The sequence below is a fragment of the Thermobia domestica genome, chromosome 8 (genome assembly GCF_964235325.1).
Source record: "Thermobia domestica chromosome 8, izTheDome1.hap1.1, whole genome shotgun sequence".
Lineage (NCBI taxonomy): Eukaryota > Metazoa > Arthropoda > Insecta > Zygentoma > Lepismatidae > Thermobia > Thermobia domestica.
The window spans coordinates 146,070,473-146,090,540 of record NC_137461.1 but is presented as its reverse complement, the minus strand read 5'-3'; the positions used below and the strand labels follow the sequence as shown (position 1 = coordinate 146,090,540).

The window sequence follows — 20,068 nt, the reverse complement described above, 5'->3', positions numbered from 1 at the left end:
TGAACCAAATATTAATAAATCAATATATAGAATTCCCCCGCTTCTGTGGATAGTATTTTAATATATACATATTTGTTTTATAAAACAAATGTATTTTATACTCTTGATACCTTTCCACATAAAACTGTATGATGGAAAACGCCACATTTAATTTGGGACTAGTTAGCAATGCTCAGTGGCGCAGCCACGAGGGGGTCCACTGAGTCCGAACCTCCCAAACATTTCGAAACTCGACTATCATTTGTATCTTTTTTTATCGAACTATACTTGTTTAACAGAGAAATGATTGATGTAAGCTAAATATTTTATTTTTCGCCTCATCATGTGCTCTTTCTTTTCTTATAAAAAATAGTAGTTCTATCGTTTTTTCTAGAAATATAGGTGTCAACAATTAATTACTTATCGTCTTTTCGGGTGCAAGATAAAACACGTTCGATATTACATAGATGTATTGGACCCCCTCAAATACTTTGGACCCCTCCCAGCAAATATTTCTCGATGTAGAACTGGGAATGCTATTTGTTTTGACATTTTTGACTTTTGGCTTCTGTTACATGCTGATCTTACATCTGGCGGGTTTCAAAGTTTGCTTTCCAGAGCGTATCACATTGATAAGCATTGTTTTCTCTTGTGTGGAAATATATTGTATTCATAGTGCATTGCTTACAACCAAGACGGATGATTTGGAATGTAGTTCTTTTACGCATGTATGTGGGTTGATGTATATGTGACATTCGCGATTCATATACCTCTTTTGTATCAGTTGTTTTGATTTTTAATTATTAGATTTAATTGCATTGTGTGTACTCTAATTCTGTAAATAACCTACAAATTTTGAATGAATTCTATAGCATGACTTCTCTAAATAACTTACAAAAAAAGCCATTTCCCCAGCTCTCCACTGAGGAAAAACTTGTAATTAAGGCTTACGTTAGGCAAAACAAGCAAAGGGCAATTCAGAAGAGTGTTCGAAAAATATCCGGTTAAATTCACAGGACATCTTATGGCAGCAATGATGTTTATCTTAGATATATTTCCACAATTTGTTTGGCAGCAATGATGTTTATCTTAGATATATTTCCACAGTTTGTTTTAGTTTTTTCTAGATAAACTGTAAATAAAATGTGTTGAATTTACATTTTTATAACATTCCTCTCTGACACGAACTGTCTTCAATCTACGCTGCAGAGAAATTCGGATCTCTGTCAGAAACTGGATTTGCTAGAATATATTGTTCGCAATAATCTAAAAAAAAAAATATTTAGTGAATATACAAAGCTTCTGAAATTAATATTAACTGTATTTATGACGTCAGCGAAAGGAGACCGGCGTTTTTCCACATCGAAAAGAAATGACACTTTCCAGGAATTGAATGTTCCCAGAAAGGTTATCACCATTGGTTATCCTTTCCATCCAAAAAAAGACCTGATAATGGGAATACCAGAGTTCAACCAGCATGTATTAGACAAATTTACTCAATCAGAGGAGAATGGACTTACTAATTAAATAGGGTGACTAGCCAGATAAAATGTTCTGCATTTTTACATTTTTTTTTTAAAGACAGAATTTTATTTAATTTCACCACATAGCATTTGCATCTAAAGTTATGCTTATTAGTTAATGAGTTTATTTTATATCTTCTGTTTCCGATCATTCGTACTGCAAGACCCGAAACCACAATCCACCGGCCGCCACTGGTCTCAACCAGTTTCTCTTCCTCTTCTTAGTAATATCTAAGACTGTTCTTTTCCTCCACCCATTTTCAACACCCACAATTTACCACTCGACCCAACTATTTTTAAATACTTCTCCACACCCATATTTCGAAATCTTCCAGTCGTTTTTCTTCATATTTGCATAATGTCCATGGTTCTGCTCCGTATAGTATAATACTCCTCACAAAGCATTTTATGAGTCTTTTCCTCAACTCTTTATTAACGTCCCACGAAACAGACTTTTCTTCCTCTTAAAGGCCTCTTTCACAGTCCCTATTCTTGCTTTTATTTTACGTTCACATTTCATATCATCACGCGATTCCTTCAAGTTTGAGCCTCTCTCACTAAACTTCCGATTTTGTGGAAAATAAATATAATTTTTGACAATAAATAGAACTTGTTGGGGTTGATTGTAACTTTACTCTTGACGAATTTTAGTTCAACTAATGGTCTTATCCCTAAGCTTAAGGAAAGTGCGGACAAATTTTATGAAATCTAACGTGAAAGAGAGAGGAGGATGAACACACAAACTCATGTTGAATCAATTGATAAAAGTTTGCGTACTCTCGTTACTAAAAAAGGAAAACAATTGTAATGTTCAGTAAATTACATATCGCACACGTAATTCAAAAATAACACAACTCAAAAAAATTGAATTTCGAGTTATTGCCATAAATAAACTAAGTATGCATTGTTTTATCAACTATTAAAAGTTGAATAAAATAGCTTCATTGTTTGTCTGTTAGATGACACTTGTGTCACTTTTGACGTTTTGGGAAGCAATCATTATACCTCCACAAAAGTGACATATTGTTAGTTGTGCGTTAATTGTTATCGAGAACGGGTGTGTTCTTTAACGTTTAAAACTTACATTTTGAGTTGTGGCGTTTTTGAAAGATAAAAGATACACCGTTTTCAGAGTTACGATAGTTTTGATGATTGAGTGTGAATATTTTAATAGTTGCATTTTGAAATGTGTCAATTTTGATGCATGAAATAACTGCCAAGTGTTGGTTGTATTTCGTGTTGCGTCACGTTTCATGAACTAGTACAGATTTTATTTCAATTCAGTAAGTGACTAAACATGGATATTCCAAGCCGTTTCGCTACTGTTTTAAAACTGGCAATCGCAAAATACAAAGAAGAATCTCCAGAAGTTCGAAAGACACAAAATGACGCCACGAGGCTATATGAACATAATAATTCATCACATTATTCCGATATTAGACGCTTCCGTACGGATCTGACCAGAACCACTCCACAGTTAGAAGAAAGTACTGTTCCTATAGTAACGTGTAATACCCAGAGCAGTGAGTTATCCTTGAATGCACCAAAAACCGACTATTCTCAGCTTGAAAGATCTCCAGCTGACGTTCCACAATGGACTGATCTCAGTCAACAACAGAAAAAAATCTTTGGCCCCACAGTGACGTATGTTACCCAATGCAGTGAGTTATCCTTGAATGCACCAAATAATGACTATTCTCATGTTGAAAGTTCTTCAGTTGACGTTCCAAAATGGACTGCTCTAATTATTCTCAGTCAACAACAGACAGAAATTCTTGGTCCCACAGTGACGTGTAATACCCAATGCAGTGAGTTATCCTTGAATGTACCAAATAATGACTATTCTCAGCTTGAAATTTATATAGCTGACGTTCCACAATGGACTTATCTCAGTCAACAACAGACAGAAATTGTTGGTCCCACAGTGACGTGTGATACCGAATGCAGTGAACTATCCTTGAATGCACCAAACAATGACTATGCTCAGCTTGAAGGTTCTTCGGCTGACGTTGCACAATTAACGGACCTAGCTGCTACATCATGTCGACAAACAGAAGAAAGTGCTTGTTTTACAGTTGACATGTAATCCCGAGTGTTCTACTGTTTTACGTTTGACCAGATCGAGAGACAAAATATGTTACTACTCGTCTCCCATAAACAGTAATGAATGTGACATTGATAATTCAGATGCCGATCCAAATTTTATCATCAGTTCTCCTGACAATGCAGATACTTCTAATGACGTCACTAATTCCTCTGTCAGTGCTGACCTCCAAGTTGAAACGAAAAATGTAAGTGATAACCCATAAACTGACAAACTGGTTAAAAATAGAAAGAGAAAACCTGAAAATTGGGGTATTAAGAAAGCTAAATTGCAAAGAAATTCGAAAGAAGTGTATATTTCATGTTCAAACAGTAGGAAACAGTTTCCTGCGGGAAGCATTCGTCCACCTTGCAAAGAAAAATGCAGTTTGGGTTGCAGTAAAAAAATCAATGAAACAGTGAGAAAGGACATTTTAAAAAACTACTGGAAACTTGGTAACGCTGAGAGACAGAGAATGTATATTAAAAAGCACCGAAACTATCAGATCTAAATATCGATATCCAAACACGCAAAATATGCGGAATTTTAATTCGACATTCTATTTTGTGGTCAATAATAAGTGTGTTAAATTGTGTAAAACATTTTTCATGGCAATACTTGATATAAATGATAGACCGACTCAAACAGCTTTGATGATGAAAAGTGCAACCGGGTTCCTAGCCAACGATATGAGAGGAAAACACGGACACCAACCAACAGTCGATCCTGAAATTAAAGAGAGTGCAAGAATATTTATCAATTCTATACCCAGGGTAGAATCGCATTATTTAAGAGCTCAAATCAAACATGAATAAAGTTTGGCATGAGTAAATTTATATTGTGATTATAAGGAAGAACGCGAGAGAAAGAACCTACCATTTGTAACTTCAAGTATTTTTAATGGAGAATTTAATATCTCCTTTTCCATTCCGAGAAATGATCAGTGCAATCTCTGCGAATCGTTCAAAATACAGATGAAGACGGGAAACAAATCTAATTGATCGTTACAATACACACCAAAAGGAGAAAGAACTGTCTCGTAAAGAAAAAGCTGCTGATAAAAAAATCGCGAACAACGTACACCATGTTGCTGTATACGATTTGCAGGCAGTATTCGTCCTTGTATTACAAAAGCAAAATAAATTGTTACAATTTCACAATATGTGATTTAAAAGTCAAGAACGTGGACTGTTATTTTGGAATGAAGCAGAAGGGAGTGGTGGTGTAGTTGAAATTGGGAGCTGTGTCCTTGATTATCTTAAAACATTCTCAGAAAAAGAGTCCAGCAATAATTTAAATGCCGTTTTCTATTTAGATAATTGTGCTGGACAGCAGAAGAATAAGTATTTACTTGCTAGTTACTCATATGCAGTAAATAACTGGAATATTAAAAGTGTTACACATAAATTTCTCATACATGGACATTCTCAAAATGAAGGCGATAACGTGCATAGTGTTATAGAAAAACAAGTTAAAAACACCTCAAATCCGGTCTGATCTATGTGCCAGAACAGTATATTTCTTTGATTTGAACGGCCAAAAAGAAAGGTCCTCCATACAATGTACATCAGGTTACTTATGATGGTTTCTATGATTTAAAAACATCGCAAGAAGAGTAGGGAACAATTTCACCACGGACAGTGATGGGATGAAAGTCAGGAATGACATAAAAATGCTAAAGGTGGAAAAGGAGAACCCTCGTAGTTTCTTCTATAAAACGTCATATGAAGATACAACTTTCAGGAAGGTAAACGTGAGTAAAATAAAGAAAACTAGATCTGAAGTGAATTTGGAGTCTGGAGGTTGGTTAAAGCTTACTCAAGGAAATTCCCATTGTCCACCAACAAGAAGAAAGACATTCAAGAGCTAGTAGATAAAAATATAATCCCAAAGTACTATTATAACTTATTCTTCAAAAATGTTCTTGAATTAAATTGAATTACATTCTACAACATCCAGAAACTTTTAGTCATGATGAAAGTTTTAGCTCAAAGTTTATAAGAATGTCATTATCCGTTATTAATAGTTTGTTGTTTTTTGTACTTCTTCAATAACTTTCACTCATTATGAAAGAAGGCCTTTATTTCAAAGCTTAAGAATTTCATTATCCATTATTAATGTACTTTTATGATGTTTTGTACTTCCAGTTTATTCCCAAATAAAGAAGTTATTCATTAAGTAAAAATATAGTATTTATAAGATGCCCTAACTCACATCGACAATGTGTTCATTATGTCAACAAAACACCAAAAGTGTCATAACACTTCATTTTTGTTCAAATATACATCAAAAGTGCCACAACTCAAAATAATACAAATAAAAACGTTAAAAAAGAAATTCAAAATAGTCACAAATCAGAAAAATTGCTGTTTTGGCCAACATACACGAAATTTACAATCAATTAACCTTCCATCTAGCTTATGAGAATAATTTTTTGTGAAGTTCATAATTTGAAATCTTTTTTGTCCTACGTCATTGTTAAAATATGTTTTTTTTTTTTTTTTTTTTTTTGCACTTATTGGAAAAGTTGATTTTTTGAGTTGTGTCACTTTTGAAATGCGTGTGCGATATGTCAAAGCGTAAATACAAGTTCAAAATAGTTGTCCTTATTTCGAGATGTTCCGAAAAGCGTAAGTGGAATTATGTGGAAATTTTCCGGGAGATAGTTCCCAAACGTATCCCAAATGAAATTTATTATTCATCTAGTCTCTGCGTTTGGTTGAAAATGTTCTTACATGTATTTCCAACAGACTAGTCCATGTAGCTAATATTGATTTTGCAAGTGAATTATGTGTAACTTCGTACAAAGTGAACGTATTTCTATAGCGAAATTGTTAACATTTACCCAGTTACGACAGAATTATTATTCCTTTTAACAAGAGCTACTATTTAGATATTTTATTAACATAACATAGAGAACAGGTATGTAGGCGTTTGTATAATGGTGCGCTCACAGATACAACTTTATGTTTGAAGGAAAACATTTGAAATATAACTATAATATTAATGCAGTAGCAGTGGAGAAGACCGCTTTCATTGCCATGACAACTTACTTCCAACATTTTTTTTTTTAAATATTGAATTTTTTAGAAATATTTTAATGAGTTTTAGGCTGTACATTGACTTGTAAAGATATTACAGTGAGCTACGTTTTATGTGCTGCAGGAGGTAGTTTGATTCATGTCTCATCGGTTTTCATACTGTATTTACTCTGTTGAAAACGGTGCAGCCACCACTGGTTGTGTTCTTTCGTGATCATCGCCCGACATCGCAATTTCCATCACAACGTTCTACGTTGGATAGAACAGGCACAGGGATAGCATCCCATTCCTCTCTTCAAGTCTCCCATAGATAATGAGGATGATGTTGTAGACGTTGCTTCAGGAATCCAAATGTGCAGAAATCCATTGATCTTGAGTTAGGACTTTTGACAGAAAGGTGTCGCCAAAAGGGATAATGTGGATTTCAATGGTTTGCGTCACTTTGTGATGTAAAACTCGAGATGGTGGGTGGGAAAGAGCCATGATGTAACCTTTATCAGTAACGGGCCGTTACTAACGGTTTCATTTCAGAGTTATTTCACTAACACAAACGGCATCCTAGCCTTTAAGCTGACATATTTTTGGCGCAATTATTCAGGCGATAGCAAGATTGCAAAATTTGCTTGGAAATGGGCCAAACAATCTTTTACATATATATATATATATATATATATATATATATATATATATAAACATCGAGCTAAAATTACAAAATTCCATTATTTTGCTAAGAAGCTGCCGATTACTAGTAGATCGCTCACTTTATATGTAAAAGATACCTGTTTCAATTCAAGACCATGTAAGATTATGATAATGAGCATAGTGTTTCTAAGATTATCTTTTCTGGAGTGGTCTAATTATCGTGATTCCATCATATAATTACGATATGAAAGTTGTCCTAAATCTAATCATAACGCTTAGCACTAAGGCACTGAAATTTCAATAAACCAATGTTATACGCATTTTCATAACGAGGGATGACTTATAGCTAACAGTGGCAAAACACGGTTTACTTGACAAAATAAATTCTACAATGTTATTAGTGTCTAGCAGGAAAAAATGCTTACATACTAATAGATATGAACAATAATATTCTATGTGTAAATCAAAATTCTTATTTGCAGTTTTGATGAAAATGAATTATTTTGTGATTTATTTGTGAATTGAAAGATTGGTGTTGTGTGATTTATTAAGGTGAAACTTAAATGTGCCAGGCACGTAGCCAGGATTTCGTAATAGGGGGGGTCCGAGACATGAAATACTGTGGTTGTCACACCAGAGTTCGATTATTCTAAACTATTTTATTGGTAACATACATTGGTTCGTTTAGTCTGGATTTCGTAATGGGAGGGGGGGGGGGAACAGTGTGACATGAAATATTGTGGTTATCAAACCAGGGGCTTCATCAATCTAAACTATTTTACTAGCAACACATATTGGTTTGTTAGGACAAGAAAATGAGGACATGTTAGTATTTTAGTAGCAAACTATGAAGAAATCTGGAATAAAAGAATATTAAAAAGATTTTAAAAGATTTTACAATATCTACATTTCTTCTTCTGTTCATTCAAATATAACAATTTTCCTCTCATTATGACCTCAACTATTAAAAAAAGTACGTATCCAATAATGTAAAATATTTTACAATATCTGCGTTCCTTTCTCTGTTGAATCAAATGTTAACAGAACTTGCTTTTTACATAACTTTTTGTTTCTATTATTCCGTCAACTACTGTCTGTTCCAAATGACAAGTTAAAGGAGCAGTTGAAAACCGTTTCTGAAATAACATGTTTGATCTACAAAGAAGCGATGATGAAAAAATACTTTTATTTTTCGCTTTTTATTTTTAACTCTGATTCTTCCTATTTCTCGTTTCTTTTTGTTTCATCCTTCATTATTTTTTTTTAATTTCTGGTCTTGAAGGGGGGGTCCGGACCCCCCGGACCCACCCCTTGGCTACGTGCCTGAATGTGCCATTATGAACGTTTTTGGTTATGACATTGCAGCTACACGACAGTGCACGGTATAATTAATGAAATATAGTCTAGAATTAGTATTAACTTATACCGTACTATAATATATTTACTATTATATTATTAACTGTAACATTATTTAAAAATAAGAGTTACATGAACCGATCGAGCTGAAATAAATTAGAAAATATTAAAAAATGAATTTTTATGGCTTTAGGAAGTATGTTGTTCATTGCCAATATTATTATGGTTTTATGCTGCAGATTGTTTAATCCGTATTTACGTACTGTATATGTAATAAATACACTATTAAATAGACTGTACCGGTCGTTGTTTATTTTATTCCAACGATGACTCACATAAGCCTAAAAGTGACGCTCATGATGCCACATATAATGCTAAAAGTGACGCGCACTACGCTACTTATAAATCATAAAAATCAAGTATGTCAGACAGGTTTCAGCGTAAATGGGTTGAGCTCAGCTAAAAAGGGTAGGAAAACTGTCTGAAATTGCCGTCAGTTACTTTATACCAGTACAATCTTAACTGTCCTGGATCCAGTAATTTAGTTTTAAAAAATCGGCTATAATGCACACTTCTCGCAAGTCAATATGTTATTTGAACTGCAGAGTACCTAAGACATACATTTTCAGTAATATCGTTTTGATGCGTTCCGGTACAACTCAGGGGTAAAAGTGGGCCTAAAAAGGTAGGGGGAAAGTAGGTAGCGACATGGCGTCACGTCGTCCCCCTTCCTATCTTTGTCCATTGTATTTTTTTAAGAACTGGGGGACGCCCTACATATTTTTGGAAGTGGGGGACGACGTCCCCCTCATTCCCCCGCACTTTTACCCCTGGTACAACTGAACTACTGCCATCATCCTATGATCGAAGCTGACAGCCCACTGTATTTGATTATTTATTTGTTAGTTAGTTTATTTCTAAAACTTGTTCTATTGCGCATTTTATAACTTTTATCTTGCATTCACTGCTAACTCGTTACATTTTTGACTGCAATCAAAACGCAAGAGCTAACCTGTTTTCACCAACCTTTATTACTTAACACAAAACAAGAACAGAAAAATAGAGAAGTAGGTAATTTAATGAGTCATATTTAATTAAGATCAATTATTATCAATTTTGATATATGAATTGTCTTAAAGGAGGCCATTGTTTTTATTTTCAGTATTTGTTGTCAATGACCTTTGGTTTAAAAAAGAACTACTTAGCATATATTTTAGGCCTATATAAGGCGTATTTTATCATATTTTATTTATAGTTAATCATATTCTCGTATGACCGTAAATATTGTCTAATGTTTGCAAGGAAAAAGTCATGTGCTGTGTAACATTTTTCTCTTTTAAAAATCACTGAAAATCTACGTAATTTTTCCTATTTGTAGAATTTTGCAAAAAAAAAAAAAAAAAAAAAAAAAAAATCAAAAATATATTAAGCTCAAATTGAAAACAGTTTATCAACCGTGGCGATATAACGCGATTTCTTTCAATTAAAACAGAAAATGCAATATACCGTTCTCAGCTTTTAAAAAATCTTCTCACTAGCAAGGAGACATTGTCTGTTTTACATCAATTGTAATGTTCTACCGTAGTGTATGTTTATACCTAGAATTATTTTAAACTCTATTATGAAAGCTGCAGCAACATGAAACGAGAGGAAACATCCGTTGCAGAATATAACTCCGGGTTATCAGTGAATCAAAGGAATAAACTAAACCTTCCTTCCCCATTGCTTTCCGCAAAATCATAAATTTAACTCAATGTTGATATTATTTTTAAAGGAAAGTAAAAAGTGCAAACAGTTCCTATTTTATATTTTACACTACATTTATGGATTATAACTTGTGAACTAGATGCCGTGTGTGGTTGGATAATCTCGGAGACGTAAGCGAAGAAAGAAGGAAAGAAATTATATATAACGACAATCGACGATGTGAGGAAAAGAAAGATAAAAATTACACTTACGACAATCGACATAAGTGTTTTGTTCCCATTCAACTCTCGAAAGCAGGTGCTGCTAAAAGGTTTCCTCTTGATTACATTGTTGACAACGGGCTGAAATGCTTGCTTACTCATTGCAAAAACAAATAGTTAAAAAAGAAGAAAAAAATAAACAAAAGAAAGTCGGCTATTTAATGAATCTGGGATTTAATTAAAATTAATTATTTGTTTTGTCTGAATGGTGCGAAACCGATGCAAGAGGGTCGAAAGCTATAAAACTTGTTTTTACAAGAAGTGAAATACTGCTTAGCGCCCTTGCAGTTCTTCACTTTCTTTCATTTTCTTTTTATTATTATTATTTTTTATCTAACACACGGAAACCTATGCAACTTGGGTGTCAGTTCTTTATGTATATATTCAGAATATAAAACGTTTTCTTCGCCTAAGTAAAGCAGCTCGATGTTTTGCATCAATTATTTAAGAAAACATTATATTTCCAGTTCCTTTTCAAAGGAAGCAAAATAATTAATTTCTCATATAACCAAATGTGCTAAAAAGAAAAGTTAAGATCAAGTAAGTACTTAACATCGTTAAGGAGTCCATCAGGGCTTTGCAGCTTCCGGTAATATCTTCTATTTCCCATCTTTAAATGCATTTCTAGGGACCGTAATGTAAAATAATTAATTCAATTTCGAGAGCTGGAAATCGAAACTACGCTCAAAGATAATTGAATAAATAATGAGAGAACAAATCGTGCACTTGATTGATTATTCTCTTCCCTCATTGTTGAGAGAGTTTGAATCACTCTTCAACAATAAAGAAAACATAATCTTTTAACAACTCACGGATTGTACTCTGATAATTATCTCAATATGTCCTTGATCAAACTCTCAACAATCATTCCTTGAAATTGACTTAAAATATTGTTTCTCCGTCACAAATAAATAAAACATCTTAAAAAATACAGTATAAGGTAAAAACTTGGAAAGTATTGTGAACCGTGTATCATCCAGGAGCGAGCTAGAAATTTTTGTTGGGGGTCCAAGCAGGCCCGTATCCAAGGGGGTCTAGGGGGGCTGCACCCCCCTAAATTTTTGCGGGCACCCCTAAAATTTTTACGGTAGGCTTGCAAATGAACTATAATATGGTGATGAACTATAATATTTTTGGATCGGGCCCCCCCCTACCTTCAGCCGCCCCCCCCTAAATTTTTGGGCTGGCTGCCGGCCTGGGTCCAAGCTTTGCGGGCCATCCACAACTACAAGCCACTACGTCTACATAGTATTGAACGGGTATTATTCTGTACACGATAAGTAATTGTAAAATACTTTCACATATAATTTCAGAAAAAAAATGGTATAACTAGTTTTATATATATATATAAACGAAAGAGTGCAGATGAAGTATAAAATTAACTATTCGTACTACATCAATCATTTTGCTGTTAAACAAGTATATTTTGTTACGAAAGGAAGTTTGGGAGGCCCGAACCTTGTGGATCCCTCGTAGGTGCGTCCCCGGTACCATTTATACACACCTTCACTCTCTCTACATCGACCTTCACTGACAAACGGCCTTACAGATGAAAATATCGTCACGACTACACTATCATTCTGTACTAAATATTGACTTTTCAAAAATTAATAAAGAATTTTGCAGGCAAAGTATGGTGTAGTATAATATAACACAGGAATCTCAGTTGCAATTGTTGTGAAAGAAAGTTAATAACTGAATACATGAAAGAAATTAAGCACATCAAATGCAAATGTACATATTTTAGAGCTTAATGTAATGGATAAATGATGTTCAATGAAATTTACGTACTGATCAAAAATATTAATTTTTGTTTGTTTTCTTTGTATTTTACAGCATTTTGTACGCAGATATCGTGGGATTTACAGCCATTTCTTCTACGTACTCTGCTTCGGAGTTGGTGAAAATACTCAATGAGCTGTTCGCAAGATTCGATAAGTTGGCTGATGTAAGTTTTCAAAAGACGATTTTACACAATTAGTCCATTTCCTAGGTTCTAAGTAGAAGTTTCAAATCATCTGGTATTTAATAGATAATGTCATTTTCGGATGTGTATAGCGGTATAACCCTATAGTGTATAATTGTAGAATAGGGTGGATCGAAAAAATCAAAAGTTGTCCAATTAAATAGCACTAGGTGTCAAAAGTTGTGTATTGACTAGTATAACATTCGTGATGTTTTTCATAATTTTTGTACTTCACCTCCATTCCCCGTAAGGGCCTCAAAATTTTGCAATTTTTATGAAAATTTGATTTTTTTTGAAAATATTAATTTTTTTAAAGCTGCCCAATGAAATCGAACTAGGTGTCAAAAGTTGGATAATGACTAGATATAGAATTCCGCCCATCCTACCTTTGGAAATTATCTCTTTAACTCGTTGGTTTGTATTCAGATTTTGTTTCGAATGTGGGCATAATTGACATATCCAAAAGTCTTACTCTGATAAATTCATCTCGAGCTAAGACACCACAACTTCAGACGAAGCTTCGGTAACAGTTTTAACGCACCTCTTGACTGCTTGGGTATGACATAGCAAGTGGAAAACAAGCGGAAGGACAGATGAACCTTCTGTTACACATTTCTGTAGATCCTCCTCCGACAAATGTCTCGTCAGGGATGGGTCGGTTACTTCGCGTTCCTGCCAGTTGATTAGGTCAATGTAAGCCTGAGCATTAAAGTGGGTTGTTGGAATACTGAACTTACGTACATGACGTGTTTGGTTTGAGCTCATGATCTTCCATCAAGGATTCTACGCATAACTAGCTCTCAAATATGCTTCCGATCATCGGCGAGCATAGATACCTGTAAATTCTCCGGATATGCGAAGAAACCATTGGCTGAATTGTCCTAGTACGATATAAGTTCACAGGAGCATCCTTGATAGTAGAGTTACATTTAATGTAAAACTGCATCCGTAACTTTCATGATGAATGTAATGAGCTTAAAGTTTGAAGATAGGTCAGTAGTCCTTATGTACACTCTAAGCACTACGTTAGTAGTAGTAATCCAAATTGCATGAAATAATTTTCCAGGACTTCTTGATGCAAGATTCGGTGAACACTCACCAGCAGAGATTGCTTTGCAAATATCCCACATATATTTTCGGTATGTGCTACGGTTTGACGTCTTTTTCTTCTATGGCTGGGAAATTTGCTTCATTCGTTTGAAAATTAGCGACTGGTAAATCCTCACGATTGGCAAAACTTTTTCTTATAATTCCCGAGAACTTTTGAGGACCCAGTGTTGTGCCATCTAAATGCTGTAGAATATGCCTTAGAATATACCATAAAAACTTCAAAATTTCAGGCCTTTGCGTGCAATAAAGATGCAAATTGTTTTTTAAATAATGAATGGTGTGGTCAATCTAGTCATTATCCAACTTTTGTCACCTAGTTCGATTTCATTAAGCGACTTTAAAAGAAATTTTAATATTTTCAAAAGAAATAAAATTTTCGTAAAAATTGCAAAATTTTGAGGCCCTTGCGGGGAATGAAGGTCAAGCACAAAAATTATAAGAAAAATTCATGAATGTTGTACTAGTCAATACACAACTTTTGACACCTAGTGCTACTTAATTGGACAACTTTTGATTTTTTTCGATCCACCCTACTGTAGAGGGTAATGTATAATTGGAGAGGGTAAAGTTAAATTTGATCCCAGAGAAAAGAGTTTCAATCCTCGTTTACAAGGTGAATACTCTGGGATATAGAAACATTTACATACGAGGTGTGATCAAAGAATACGGTGAATAATTTTATTAACTGTCCTTGGTAAGTAATATACTTATCGCAACATTGAATCCAAGATTGGAAGCATTTCTGGAAGGCTTCTTTTGGAAGGGCGTTCAGCTGCTCTCTCGTGATCCTCTCAATGTTAGGACTGGTGTCAAAACGTTCTCCTTTAAGCGCGGTTTTAATTTTTGGGAAGATCTAGAAGTCGCATGTTGCTATGTCTAGAGAGCACAACGAATGTATAGACCGACAGGAATATTTTTTTCAGTCAAAAACTCGCGGATCAAAAGCAAGGTGTGGCATGGCACGTTTCCGGGGTGAAGAAGGAATCCATTTGCCCATTTAATCTGCGGTTAAAATGCCTTCCACGGACTTACACGAGATGTTAATTCTTATGAAAGCTTCCGAATAGTCATTCACCTGTTTCAACAAATGGTTTTTGTCATTTTTTGCACATTTACAATTGGTTTTAATGTCGAAGGACGTCTCCGTCGTTGCTCGTTTTCAACCGACTCCTTGCCGCTTTCGAATCGCTCATAATACTTCTAAACAGTCATCAATGCCACCGCTTCATTGCCATACACTGATTTTGACATTTTGTGAGCTTGTTTGGCACTTTTTTTTTTGCACCTTAGAACAAATCTTAGTGTTGGCGGGCGACAAACACTATTAACACGCCCTCCCTCCTTTACCTCTGGAAGCCAACTAACGTGTCACAACTCGTTCAAACTCAACACTGACTGCTCCAAAGGTTTAGGCTACCGGGATTACTGATTGAAATGGATACAACGTCGATAGATGGCACTGTGCAAGAACATTCACGTACTTTTTGATCAGGCCTTGTATATATAACAAATTATACGATTTGTAGTATTTCTATTTGCATTTTATAGCATAACGGAGTGTGCTCAAAGTGGGACAAGAAAAACATAGGACGGTTCTTACTTCTTTCTTTTATTTCTGTGTTACTACAGTATAATTCTGCGCAAGTGAAAGGTCTCTGGGGGGCAGCCGCCCCCACTGAATTCCCCTGAATTCGCCACAGTATATGATTCACCTACTAAGTAGGAAATCTGAGTTGAAATTCCCAGTTAAACGGTTAAATTTATTTTCCCAACTTTCCAAATGGCTATACAATAAAGATAAACTTATAGTTGTTTTATTCTTTGTTGATTAACCAAAGGCTGGACGCACCTATAAGTAACAAAGGCTGGACGTATTTTGCGCCCACTCGGTACGTACGACTTCCTTTGTGTAATGCATATAAAATTTATGAAAGCGAATTACAGATTAATATTTTCTGATGATAAAAGTTCCTGATTCAAAATGTCATGCTTTTACGTGCAACAGACCAAATATAGCACTAACAGGGACACATCACTTCGTCTCACTCTCTTCAAGGTGAATTTATCCAAAACTCTTACAAATGATGAAATATTTACATTTTGTGTATAAAAAGCCAATATTCCTATACATTCAGAGCTTCAAAGAATCTTTCCTTTTAATTCCATGTTCAATTTGCAACGTGAATTTTTATAAAATATAAATATTTATCTTCCCGCGTTTCAAAAAGTTTCTCTTATCAGTGAATACATTTTAAATTAAGAAAAATATTCGTACTATATTTCATATCCAAAGACCTAACAGTTTGTTGATCTGGTAAAGTGTAATATAACTTCTAACCTTAGATGTCTCTTCTTAGTACTCGAATTTCGCTAAACTCAGTTTATAAGATGAACATATCCACGCTAGTTCAAAGTCCTAGCTGAACACTAAACAAATTGGAAATCATCTGATGACAAAATTGACTTTTCTACACGCAAGTATAAACAATCCTTTAATTTCGATATGACTGCGTGGATGCTCCGGGGCTCCAGCACCCACAGGAATAATCTCGTGGTTGCGGCGCATCCATAAGACTTTCAGTTTGATACAAACAAAATTTAAAAAAAAATATTTCTCACTTGCCATTATCAAAAAATAATAAGCAATTAAAACATTGAGATGGAAGTTAAAATTTCTAACCTTTAAAATATAATTGTTTGTTTCAAATGTGTTTGTACAAAAGCAACCAAGCAGCACACTTAAGTTAGTCATTATGTAGTTTATGTTCAAACAAAATTCTTGCACATTCTTTCTGCAATACCATTAAAATTATTTGCTTTTATGAAGACTTTTTTCATTTCAATTTGTATGAATATGGTATTTTCTCTTAGTAACATGTTGATAATATCATTGCCCTTTGCAATCATTGTGCATCATATAAGATGTTTAAAGTATACACTTAATGTTACGATTACGTATGTTGAGAATATTCATTACAGTAACTTAACTTTGAACCCGGATTTGAACCCATTTCTGTTGACTTTAAGTCAGCCGTGTTACCTACTGAGCTAGGGCAGCCCTAACCTGTCCTTATAGTACCAGTATATTTTACTGTATCACAGTACAGCCCTTTATGACAGTGTCCATAAAAGATTTTAACTAAACGGAAATCAATCAGGAAATATCGAGACTCCCCTGACAACATATAACATGTTCAATCATTGATATGCTCCCACATAAATTTTGGGAAGTCGGCGCAGTTGACCGGAAGTAAGAATAAATTTGAATCACTTGTGATTTTGGTAGTGAAATGAAATCTTTAAGTTTTACGTCCCACGTTTATGCCGGTTAGGCTAAAGGAGACGGTGATGATGAGAGATGAGTGAAATGGCGGAATGAAGAAAGTGGGATGAAACGGGAGAACCCCGAGAAAACCCACGAGCACGGTGTTTGTCCACCACAGAATTGGGATCAAACCAGGGACCCCAAGCACCGGAGGTGAACGCTCTACCACTGAGCCACCGGGCCCCCTTTTGGTAGAGTCTTTGGAGTAGTTATGGCATATTGTCTTAAGACGCTGAATCGTTTGGAAAAAATAGCTTTAAAATCAGACATTTGATTTCAATCAATATATGTGATTGAAACGTCTGTGAAACACTTGAATTTTACTGGCGGAAGCAAAAGTAGAGATTTTCAGAAATAAGCAAGTACGGAATAAGTAAGGAATTGACTGTAATAGTAAAACAATGTAAGGCCTAAAAACAAAAGTGAATCAATCAATCGAAACATTGGAAACTAACGAAATGCTAGAAATGAGGTTGGGAAACTCCGACAGAAGAAAGAAGTTAGTCGTCGAAGAAAAACCTCCCAGTGCTATGGTATTTAGTTCAACTGCCATAATGTGTAGTGCCACTGTAAGCATGGTACCATACTCTTCTACAACTGTCAACCAAGGATGCTGGACAAGGAATCAAGAATTTAACGATAAGCCAAGAAAGAATGATCAATATGCATGTACCTGTATATTCAACCACATGCAGTGTAGGTAATGTGTAAATGAAATTACGTATGTATGTTGCGCCAAGGCAGGAGCAGATGAAAGTACACGACACAGCCAGGAACTGTCGAAATGTCAATTAAATTTCATGATTTCAGACTCTCTTATGTTTAGCTACAAATCTTATGGGGAAGCCAAAACGTTTCTTGAGGAATTGAAGAACGCTTTAGATCTATTTCAACTAAGAGAGAAGAACAAATCAGTAATCACACAGGCAGCTGGGGCTTGGTTCCGAAGCCCTTATGTGAAATTCTACACTATCGAAGATTTTGGAAAGAGTTTTCGAAGACAGTGTCGATCACAAAAGCTTGAGAGAGCTCAGAAACGACAGCTCCAATATGTAGATTAAGTATGACACATTGTCGAATTTTGTATGGAATCTTATAGAGGGCTACCAGAGCAACACAGCATTGTAGACGAGGATAAAATACCGATCAATGGTAACCCTACTTACTGCCCATACAAAAAGGATAGGAGAAAAATAAAATAGAGAAAGGAAAACAAAAAGAAGAAAGAAAGAAATTGTTAACTTTCTTCGTATTTCTTAAATGATAGTAGAGTCCGATTTTTTTTTTTTTTTTCATAAAGGGAAAAGGAGTTAACCAATATTACCAAAAATGAAAACACGTAAAATTCCGGAATTGTGTCGCTGACGAGAAAAAGAGGCAAATTATCATCCTTGTATATTTTTTTCTCAACAAGGCGACTATTCCTACATAAATGACAAATTAAACGAGGTTTCTCCGCGCTATTTATAGCTAAAATTCTTCACTCTTCTAATATATATGAGGAATGGTCGACGTTCAGAATAGTTTAAGGACAACAAACGTGTGGGATTACTATCAGATAGTACCACTCCAGAATACATATGTTATGTTTAGGAGAGAAAAGAAAGAATACAAAAAAAAGCTATTTTTATTAAAACTGCATTTTCAATAGGGTCAATTTTCAAAAAGGCTTGGGTGATATCATTCGGTTGTGAATTATGCATTAGAGACCCGCATTGAGTTTTTAAAACCCAGTGCTCCTGGACTTTTGCATCTATAGTCAAGAAGTTGATGCATAACTGCCTTTCTGAAAAATTGGAATATATATTTTTTTTTTAAGTTTAACGTAAAACTTTATGCTCTTTAGGCTAAAAGAGACGGATGATTAAAGAATTTAAATAATTGTGATGTTAAATGTTTGTGCTCTCCCACCAGGAGTCGATCCCAGGACCACGTCTAGCAAAGGAACACACGCTAGCCACTAGACCAGCAGAGAAAGCAATTGTCTCTCTCTCCACGCCTTAAGGAACATCTGAGCATAACACCATTTTAGGGTTTCAGTTTAGAAAGAAATGCAATGTTAAGTATCATTTATTAACTAGATGCAACTGAGTGAATAACAGTTTCAAGCTCCTGAAATTTTAGTAGAAACCACGTACAATCTGAAGCTAGAAGTAAATGTTCTTAACACTTTACAAAGACTTTTCCTGTGAAATTCCTTTATCTATGATCGCTAGTACGGAGTGTGCAGCACAAATGAAAGTGGAAATTAAATGTGGATAGATAGTACATTCATTACATCAAATTTAAGTTAGTTGTAGTTTAGCTTAGGTTTAATGTTTATTGTAAATATAAATGTCTTAGTGCTGTTCATTATTTTATTGCAGAGATACCAACAGTTACGCATTAAAATCTTAGGAGATTGTTACTACTGTATAAGTGGTGCCCCAAGAGAAAGGTCTGACCATGCAGTGTTATGTGTTCACATGGGTTTATCAATGGTGAAAGCAATCAAGTAAGTAATATTTTGTAATTTTCTTCAAATATTTTCTGAAAATACAACAGTGTGTACAGACGAACATGAATACCGAAAGCTCCTTGGGTTTTTTTTTTTTTTTTGTATTGAATTAATAAGATATTACAATTCAATTCAAACTTTTAGAATAATACAAGGAGTATGCGTGTTGCTGTTACGAGTATGTGTCCCACTGTTAGGAATATCTACATTTACTGTCAGGAATATATCACCGTCAAAAGACAACAATAAAACTATACAATATTTTACTTAACAGTGCATTTTTACATATTCAGTACATAATAAATAAACAACCTTTCATCGGAATTTGAAAAAAAAAACAGTGTTGTTATTGGTAAGGAATGACCCATTTTAACACCACAAAAAATGTATTTTCTCGATTTTCTCCGTCATGAAAATTATCGTGAAAACTTTTCCCTGAGAATTTACCCTCAAATGTATCTGTTCAGTTTTGCTTCGCCTATCCATCGACATATGTGCCATTTGTGCATAACATCTTACGGCAATTTTAATTAACAAAATATAAACAGTAAACTTAACTAAGTGGTTCATACTAGCTTT

The 20,068-nt window shown here is 34.6% G+C and overlaps 1 protein-coding gene across 2 annotated transcripts in view; it reads left to right on the top strand.

The window, feature by feature from the left end:
• The window catches only part of Ac3 (Adenylate cyclase 3), a 976,504-nt gene that overhangs the window by 528,180 nt on the left and 428,256 nt on the right, over positions 1–20,068 (top strand). For both annotated transcript variants that reach the window (XM_081769109.1, XM_081769108.1), the window contains exons 4-5: positions 12,428–12,539; positions 19,359–19,486. In XM_081769109.1, coding sequence (XP_081625235.1) covers positions 12,428–12,539; positions 19,359–19,486 — 240 coding nt within the window. The remainder of the gene's footprint in view (positions 1–12,427; positions 12,540–19,358; positions 19,487–20,068) is intronic.